The sequence below is a fragment of the Hypomesus nipponensis genome, chromosome 23, assembly GCF_054491055.1.
Source record: "Hypomesus nipponensis isolate SF chromosome 23, ASM5449105v1, whole genome shotgun sequence".
In the NCBI taxonomy this organism is placed as follows: domain Eukaryota; kingdom Metazoa; phylum Chordata; class Actinopteri; order Osmeriformes; family Osmeridae; genus Hypomesus; species Hypomesus nipponensis.
The window spans coordinates 16,210,915-16,220,452 of record NC_140383.1 but is presented as its reverse complement, the minus strand read 5'-3'; the positions used below and the strand labels follow the sequence as shown (position 1 = coordinate 16,220,452).

The 9,538-nt window shown below is 40.4% G+C and overlaps 1 protein-coding gene across 1 annotated transcript in view; it reads right to left on the bottom strand.

The window, feature by feature from the left end:
• Window positions 1–9,538, bottom strand: part of vil1 (villin 1) — a 117,437-nt gene that overhangs the window by 16,007 nt on the left and 91,892 nt on the right. Inside the window, exon 17 of the mRNA XM_084689292.1 lies at window positions 10–154. Within this exon, the coding sequence (XP_084545418.1) occupies window positions 10–154 (145 nt within the window). The remainder of the gene's footprint in view (window positions 1–9; window positions 155–9,538) is intronic.

Here is a 9,538-nt window from a genome sequence, read left to right as displayed (position 1 = left end):
AGTTCTTACCATATCCCAAATATCCAGCAGCATTATATCATCCTCATCGAGATCTGTCTGGTTGAAGATTGTGATCTCTGTTGCCAGAAAACGTCCCGTCTGATTGGAGCACTCAAAGAGACGTGGGGTGATGTTGCTGTGCTCTTCCTGAAGTCTTAGAGGATCACAATAACATTGTGGATACTTTAAGAATATGAACATTTTGGGTAAAATGCATCTGTTGCTGATTGTACTGTAAATACAATTGAACTACAGGGGATTCTTAAAGGGACAGTTCAACACAAATAAAACAAATCTTAACTGTTGTGCCATCCATCCATCTAGATTGCTTTGGTATGAATTAAATTGGTATGAGTTTTGGAAATGACTGCATAAAGGTAAATTAGTGTACAAAATATTTTCAAATATATCCTCTGCAATATCACAATTCAAATTCAAATGCATTTCCAGAAATGCATTTTCATTTTCAACAACATGGGTGCAAAATCTTGACCACAATTCAAATTCAAATGCTTTTCCAGAAATACATTTTCGTTTTCGTGTTCTGCCCGCAAAGAACTGCCCATAATTCGAAAACAAAAATGCATTCTGAGCGGCGCAGCAGAGTGACGTCAGTGGCCTCTCTTCTTCAGCTCCCTGCTGACCGAGCTACCCATCTTGTTCGGTAGGGGGCGGTTTGCACATACGCATTGTATTACATGGGAAAATTTGCCTGGAAATTGACTGAATTGCCGGGTCTTTAGAGGACGCATCACAGATTATGGCGCTCCCTCAAATTGTGCAGATACTTGTAAGGTATTTTCTTGTGGGCTTTTATTGTGACAGGGGTGTGTGGTTCTGACGTTGGAAGAAAGTGAGTGGAGTGAAATGCTATGTGTGGGGGAGACACAGTAAAGATGTACAAAGTGTGCCCCTAGACCGTGTCCGACTCTAATGATGAATTCAACATAACCACATTTCAAAACGAACTTTGAATATGAAAGATTGGAAATATTTGTGTGTCGAATTTCATAAAACTAAAATATTTGGCTTTTTAATATATAATATCTGAATTATTTGTATGCCGAATTTAATTAAACTGAATTATTTTGATCCAAAAATACACATTTCCAAAATTCAGATTCTTGAAGTTCAGATTGCAGGAATTCAGATTCTTGAAATTCAGATTGCTGAAATTCAGATTGCGGAAATTCAGATTTTTTCTGAAATAGGCCACAGGTGAAACGGCTTGCTTTCACAGGGAAAAGTAGACGATTTCAGAACAACCAAACTTTACCTCAGAACAAAAGCTCAGTTGCTCGTTGGAGGAACAGTATGGAGCAAGTGCTTATGAAACTTGTAAAAACTTGTGTCTTCTCCTTTGCCAAAATCGGCAGTCACTGTTACCAAGTGAGTTGAGACAGACTCGGAGGGCGGCGGAGACCGATGGAAGACGTGGAACAACTGGCAAAGCTATAGCCTATATATTTATGTTTCGTTGTTTTCTTTTCTGTGTTGGAGTTCTTTTAAGAGCTTGATGCCATCAACATCCAGCCTGATATAAAATCATGAACTTCAATTGTGTCTCTTAATTATAATACCCACACAGAAAAATCCAGGTTGAATCAAGTCACGCTAGCTAGCTACTGTATTGCTAATAGCCAATTTTGTATGGTCAAGCATATTTTTCATTGACTTTGATAGGAATAAAGAGACAATGTTCAGCCTATAGGCTATGTTCATTTGCTAAGTGACATTTCATATCGGTTATGGATAGTGAAATATTTGCTTTCTGAGAGATCGGACATAGCCTAGTATTTAACAGCGTATAAGGAGTTATCTATCAGAATATATCTGTAGTGCGGCCGGGTGTGATTTGATTCATCGTCCACACATTGTCTGGAAGTCAGTTTCGATCAAATAGCTACTATCTCCATACTACATCTTGCCAACGTATCTTCTACACATCGGGCGGACGTCGGCAAGACGTATGTGTGCTATCCCAGATGATCTGGGTCTTCCTCAAGCAACAGGCAACTCAGTTTGTTCTACTCGGTCACGGGCATCAGACTCAGATATATAATTAGTTTCTACCAGCTCAGCTAATTCTATCAGTGTCTGCACAATTTGAGGGAGTGCCATGATCTGTGATGCGTCCTCTAAAGACCCGGCAATTCAATCAATTTCCCTGCAAATTTTGCCATGTAATGCAATGCGTATGTGCACACCGCCCCCTACCGAACAAGATGGGTAGCTCGGTCAGCAGGGAGCTGAAGAAGAGAGGCCACTGACGTCACTCTGCTGCGCCGCTCAGAATGCATTTTTGTTTTCGAATTATGGGCAGTTCTTTGCGGGCAGAACACGAAAACGAAAATTTATTTCTGGAAAAGCATTTGAATTTGAATTGTGGTCAAGATTTTGCAGCCATGTTGTTGAAAATGAAAATGCATTTCTGGAAATGCATTTGAATTTGAATTAGTGCTGTCAAACGATTAAAATATTTAATCGCGATTAATCGCATTAATGTCATAGTTAACTCGCGATTAATCACAATTAATCGCACATTTTTATCTATTCTAAATGTCCCTGATTTCTTTTTGTCCCAATCTTTTTTCAAATTTTAATGCTCTTATCAACATAGAAAAGTGGTTCGGATTGCTTTGTGCAAATATTTTTTTTATTGAAAACAACATTGCAATCGCCTGGCTTTGACGAGGGGGCAGAGAATTCGCATCAGCTGTGTGCTTGGCCATCAAGTGGTATTTCAGACTGGACGTGCTTCGATGATAGCTCAGTTTACAACGACAAAACACACAGATCACTGGTCTTGTCAATAGAACCATTTGGCAACTTTTTAAAAGCAAACTTTCCATTCAGAATCTTATTGGCATCCATTTCGGCATCTCGCGCTCGTCATCCACTCAAAACGTAACGTTAGCCTACTACTAGAGATTGTCTAATATCCGTAAACGGGCTCTGCTACTACTCTTTAGCCAGCTCGCAAGCCAAACGAGTGTTTGGCGTGCCTGTTGTTTTGTTTCCGGTCTAGCTAGATCCGGTGTGGTGTTGTAGTTTTTCTAACGTCGGTAGTTGTTGCAACAGCATGTGAAAAAAACTACAAAGTTTGCTAGGCCAAAAAGAGCGTTAATTGCGCGATAAAATAATTCACGCCGTTAATTTGGGTTTGCGTTAACGCCGTTAATAACGCGTTAAACTGACAGCACTAATTTGAATTGTGGTCACGATATTGCAGCCACGTTCTTAAAATGAAAACGCATTTCTGGAATGCGTTTTCAAATTTTACATTTCAAATTGAATTTTGGTATCTATTTGCTGGGGCATATTTTGAAAATTAAATTTCAAATGCCTTTTTCGTTTTCATTTTAATTAAGTGAAAGAATGAGCAGTCTTAAAGAAGAAAATTAAAATGCAAATAGGATGATTGATTACTAATTTTATTTATGAGTCAAATAATGCAGCCACATTCTTAAAATGAAAAAGCATCTATGGAAAAGCATTTTCATTTGAATTTTGGTCACGATTTGCTTCCATACACATAGCCACGATCTTGTTTATTCTTCCTCCGTCAAAAACAAAACAAAAATGTGTGTCACAAACAATCGGTCATAGCAAGAGATCTGAGCAGTGTAGAAAGACGAGGATAGTCTTAAAATGGCCGCTACACCCGAAGCTTTTGATCAACGTCTCATTTGACCCAATAGGAGCTTCCATGCTCCGGTGACAGCCCTCTAACGCCAACTAGGTCTGTGCGTCCCGCCCACCCCCAACACCATTTTTTCTAACTGTCTTAGACTGGCTACGAAATGAGCTAGCTATCCTTGTAGCTTAGAGCTAGCTGTAAATGGCGATACCCCATATGCTAGGTGTTTTGGAGCCTTCAAAATAAAGGTTGATTGCGCAATATGTCAGTGTTCTATGAGTGCCAATCCTGGGAATCAGATAAAGCCAATGTGTTCATGCTTCAGTTTTTGTGTTTCAGTAATACTAATGAGGGATTTATTAGTTTATTAGTGTTATATATGATAGTTCTAAGTACCACCTTTCATTTTAGATAACAATTATACCTTTTTATACTAAGAATTTGACCTTGGTTACAAGGGTAATTCTGGAGTCTCCAAAAGAAAACGCCTGGATGTACTCTTATAAAAACCTTTGTCAAATATGAAGATATTGTGGTATTATGTTTGACTTTTGATTTGAATTGGGTAAGGCTTCAAACTGTGGTCCAATGCTGTCTTCCAGCTAATACCTACCACCTCTAGGCCTCTTCAGGCCTCTGTTTTTAACACAAATTCTAGGTGGAAATAGAAACTTTCACTTTCCTTGTGTTCAAGGTCAGTCAACACCAGTAGGACTGACAGGGGTCCTGACAACAAGAAATATAACTTTAGAGTGTCAGCTTTCAAAAGAGTCCATTTACATGCATGTACTCCAAATGGTTCAAGAACAGCAGTCAATTTACTTTGGGTATGTTGTTTAGGCGTTTTTGGGAACACTTAACAGGATCCAGAAGGGGATATCTTCCAAACCGATTTTCAAAAGCGCAGAACAGATTTGTGTCTTCAAAACTTGTGCCTTTACAATTTGTCGTATTCACACTTTTGGCCGTGTCTCATTGGCAAATTTGGGTCAAAAAGATTTTCAAGCAAGGCCATGCCTGTAGCTCTCCCAAGTTACACCCACTAGTGTGCTGATTAGACTTTCCATGCGTACATCCCTCACTCCTCGGCTTGAAGCAAAGACCTTGATGGATCTAGGTGGTATTGCATTTCCATTTTGGCACCTCTTTGGCATTTTATTAATTCAAGTCTAAATATCCCAAACTATCTATGTAAATACTTTTTTTTTCTGTTCTCAAACTTGGCTCCAAATATTATTTTTTTCATAGAAGAAGGCTGAATTTGCAGATTTTGAAAGGAATCCAAACTGGGGAAACTAGGACCCCATTTATTTGCTCACTTCAAAGACGGCATTGACCAATTATGAAGCCCTGGGCACAGCACTGTGCTGTGCAAAACTGGACGAGCTGGAAGTTCAACGTGGCAGTGAGCAAATCTTGTTTTTTTGATCCTCAATGCACCACAAAGCACTTTCCATAGAAATTAACAGGACAACATAGTCAAACAGCTTTGATTTTTGATCTTCTTAATTGTAGGTCTATGGAGGCTGAAAGCGTTTTCTACAACACTACAAATTGCTTTCTGTGCATGAGAATGGTGGTTATGGAGATAACTCAAGCTCTGAGTGGAACGGAGTGCGCTACTTTTGGAAAAGAAGGTGATGGTAATAGCGCATGCCAACCGCTGCAAAAAACCTATGTTGTGGAGTTCTACCCTTTAGGGGCTCTGCTCCTATTGGTTTACCCCGCTATGGTCACAAAGCCAATCACTGAAGTCCAAACATGTAACCACCGCCAGGTGCCCCCTATTTCAATCAGGAGAGACCTGATTAAAGTGAGTAAAGTGATGTTTATTACAGAACGATAAATGTACTACAAGTGTTTGGAGCTTAGATACCACGGGGAATTATTGATCAAAGGAAGCCTGCCCGACATCTGAAGAAGAATCCCCCACTGAGTCCAGACACTGGTGGCGGTGGCGGCAGCCAACGTTAATTGATAGACGGGAGCGCTAATTTAACTGAAATCCAGATGACAACCCAACATAGGAAAGAGGGAAAGAAGAGCGTTCTTAGCGGGGGGAGTAAGTAGTGAAACATCATCGAGTATGCCCAAGTGCAGGAATCAGTCTTGCCTGACTGAACTTGCGCTAAGCTTCATATAACAGGGCGCCAGCCCGCCGCTCATTCTCCCAAAACTATTATGAAAAACTGCTGGGTTGAATAAGGCGAGCTGGGTTACATTTACATTTATTCCTTTAGCAGATGCTTTTATCCAAAGGGACTTCCAAGAGAGAGCTTTACAAAAGTGCATAGGTCACTGATCATAACAACGAGATGGTCAATAGGTAGCCCCAAAACATTGGGGGTAGCCAAAACATGAGGCATACATTGTGAAAAGCAAATAAGTGCCAATGGGAAGAACAATAAGAGGATATAATCAGTTACAACTAACCAACAAGAGCAACAAGTCCCTCAGTAAGAGTCATTGTGTTCCTGGAGGAAACTAACATCAGGTCCAGCAAATCATTCCTATGTACCGTTGTACTCTCGGAACAAGTGCGTCTTAAGCCTTTTCTTGAAGGTGGAGGTTAGCATCCCTATGGGGCGGAGGGTGTGTTCACACTTGGCAGGTTTGATTTGATGAAAACGTTTTTGCACAATTTCGTGTTGATGTAAACACACAAGCCACAGTCCAATTTATTGTTCAGGGAGCAAACATTTGAGAGCAGGATAAACGGGAGAGCAAGCAGAGATTGTATCTTCTAGCTTTGAAGTTCCAAACTTATACACTTATAGACTAACTGTTTTGCCAGGATAATTGCATATAACCTATATCCTATATCTATCTATAGATATAGATATAGGCCTATATGCTGCTGACTCGCTAACCCAAAACTCCCTTTGTCCGAGTCGCTACACTAGATACTTTTGACTGCCCTTACGAAAAAGAAGTATACTTCGAGTTTAATTTGTAAGTATACCTAAGTATAAAAAGTATACTATTATCTTGGCACTTAAAGTATACTAGCAGTGTACTTATTTTAGTAGTGGGCATTTATTATTTTAAAAAATCTGGATTAAGGCCGAATCCCAATACTCCCACTTACCCTTTCCCCTTACCCCGAGCCCTTAGTTTACCCCTAGTTCTTGGCCCTCAAAACTGAGAGGTAAGGGCTACATATCCCTAAGAAATGGGACGCCACTTGGTTACAGGTACGTCATCTAGCATGTATCGATATCTCCAAAGCAAGTGGTGTTATGCACTGATATTAAACAAAATTTGCTGCTAATGAAGTTTAAATGCGGGAGTGTGCAATTGAGCACTGTAACATTAGCGTACCAAACTAGCGATTTTTAGAAACGTTTCATTTAGGAAAATGGTTGCGAATATATATGTTCAGGACTGTGTATAACACAAAACAAGACTGTCATAATTGTTTTATCAATTAATTAAGCCGAAAATATTAAATTTATCGGACTCTCTGGATGATCTGGCCGCCATTGTTGCCGGTCGCGCAGTATTCACATAGCCTAGGTTTCAAGTAAGCTCCCGATCTTACTTGGTTTTAAGGGGTGTATACCCCTTAGTCTTAGCCCTACCCCTAGCTCAAAAAGAGTATTGGGACACCACTAGCTCTCACGGGAACGTGCAAAATGTGCAAAAGGGGAAGCGGTAAAGGGGAAGGGGTAAGGGGGAGTATTGGGATTCTGCCTAATTAAACTCACTGTAATCTTGGCGTTAATCTAGATAAATCTAGATTAAAATGGCTCATTTGAATTCCGCATTCAGAATATGTGTGCTACCCAAATAATGACTCAAGCCAGGTGGCGCATTAGACCAGGGGCTCATCTCCTGCAAGGCAGATTTTCTGTGTACATGTGCAGCCTGAGTCTCTGTAAGGTCAAGAGGTCCTGCAGCGAGGCCCTCTCTGAGCAGAATATAGCACACAGCCCAGACAGTTAGGATACAGTAAGGCAAAACGTGTACAAACTGGGACTAATGTAATTAACAACCACTTCACCTGCTGAACATTGTAGTGTATCAGTGTACTGACCACTGAAGATCCGTTAAGGAAGCGATTCTGTGCATTCTATGTTTGAACATGTGCAGTAACTGTATTTAAGATGTCTGAAGAGAGATGTTTCTCACTCATGCTAGCCTCACTGTTGTGGATGGGTGACATGATCCGACGTCAAGCTAATAAATCCTAGTCAACCCTTTTTTATAATTGTTGTGACTCTTTCCGGCCTGCCTGCTAAGTGATCCATCCTTACATCCTGTTTCCATAATGCATCACAAACTGCTTGAGAAAGCTGTTCTACAATAATAATTGGTGATAAAAATAAATAATGTTCAATAAGATGTACTTAGATTAGTTAGCTTGGCTGATAGAGCTGTGCTGACGGGCTTGCCTCAGTTGCACTCAAACATAGTAGTTTGACAACGACTAGTCCCCTGCGCTACATCAGTGCTTGGCCCCGCATTTTCCGCATTAGGTAAGGGATGCTTTGCGTTTAGTTGGTATTTGAGACTGGAAGAACTCCTACAGTAAACTAATTCCGCATAGCACAAGGTGCCAACACTCTTAGTCTTCTCGAGGTTTCCATTGGGAAGCTTCTTAAAAATGAAGCAAACCAGACGGCTTCATAACTGCATCCATGTTAGCACGTCACGTTTGATGTGATAATTTCATACACAAGGCATCCATACAGGTTTGAAAACTTGTTCTCGCCCCCTACAGTGCAATTCGGCTAGGTATACATCCACGCTAAAATATCATAGCCATCATAGCTTGCGTAGTATAGAACCAGCTCCCAACCCAACTTTGAGAATATATTAACGGCGATATTTTTTTAATCGCCCGAAAAGAGTCTCACGTTAACGCCAATAACGGCCCACCACTAACTTATTTATATACTATTTTTTACTAAGTAAACTGAATTGGCCCGCTTTTTAAGTAATTTAGTACACTTTAAAGCACACTTATAGTGTATTTGAGGTTTAATTTTGTATACTGTCAAGTAGCCTGTGTAGTGCACTTTCAGTTCATGAAGTATACTTCCTAAAGTACTTAAAAGTATACCTTGGAATACTCTCAAGTGCACTTTGAATTAATGTAAGTACTTCAAGAAGTAAACTGAATAAATGTCCATGCACTATGAATTACTAATATATTTAAATGTTTAGGGGCCCCTAAACCCGCCGATCTTGCGTCACTTGAAGACAACGGGGGCCCTTGTCAAGTGACACAGATTACAGATTGTTAGCTGAAAGAAGCTAATTACTGTGTTAGCACTCATGTCGTAAAAATGAATGAGTAAAATTCTGATCAAACGTAACAGTCATTTAACTCGTGGTTACAATGGTAAACCAGCACAACAACAATGAACATTGCCATGCCACAAAACACTACATACGAAGTTACATTTGCGTACTGTGTCCTACTGAGAGTACATTGGGACTGTCATCTCACTGTGAGTAGTCAGATTTTGTTCATTATTGTGTCTAGTTAAAACTTAGTCTCAACGGCAGAGGGTTAGGGTATAGCAGCTAAACTAGTCAATAGGTAGCTAGCTATAGATCGAGTTTCAGGGTACTTGCTGCCGTGCAGACCCTGCTTTGTTTACATAATTAGGTATGTCGTCATCTGTGCCTTGCATATTTAAGGCGGTTAGCACTGCAGTGGCAGCCTCATCTGGCAGCCTCGGTGCACGAAGACTCGGTCGAAGAAAGACAGGGAGTGTACCTGCAGGAGTCCACTGAGGATGGCCGACGAGGCGGATCACCTCTTCTGATAAGTATCAACCTATTTGTATTGTAATCCACCTAGAAACATTCATAGCTAGCATGTGTTTCTTCAGCATTCCTGTTCATTACACCACTCGTAGACATGTCAACAAAGTATATACGGTCCAC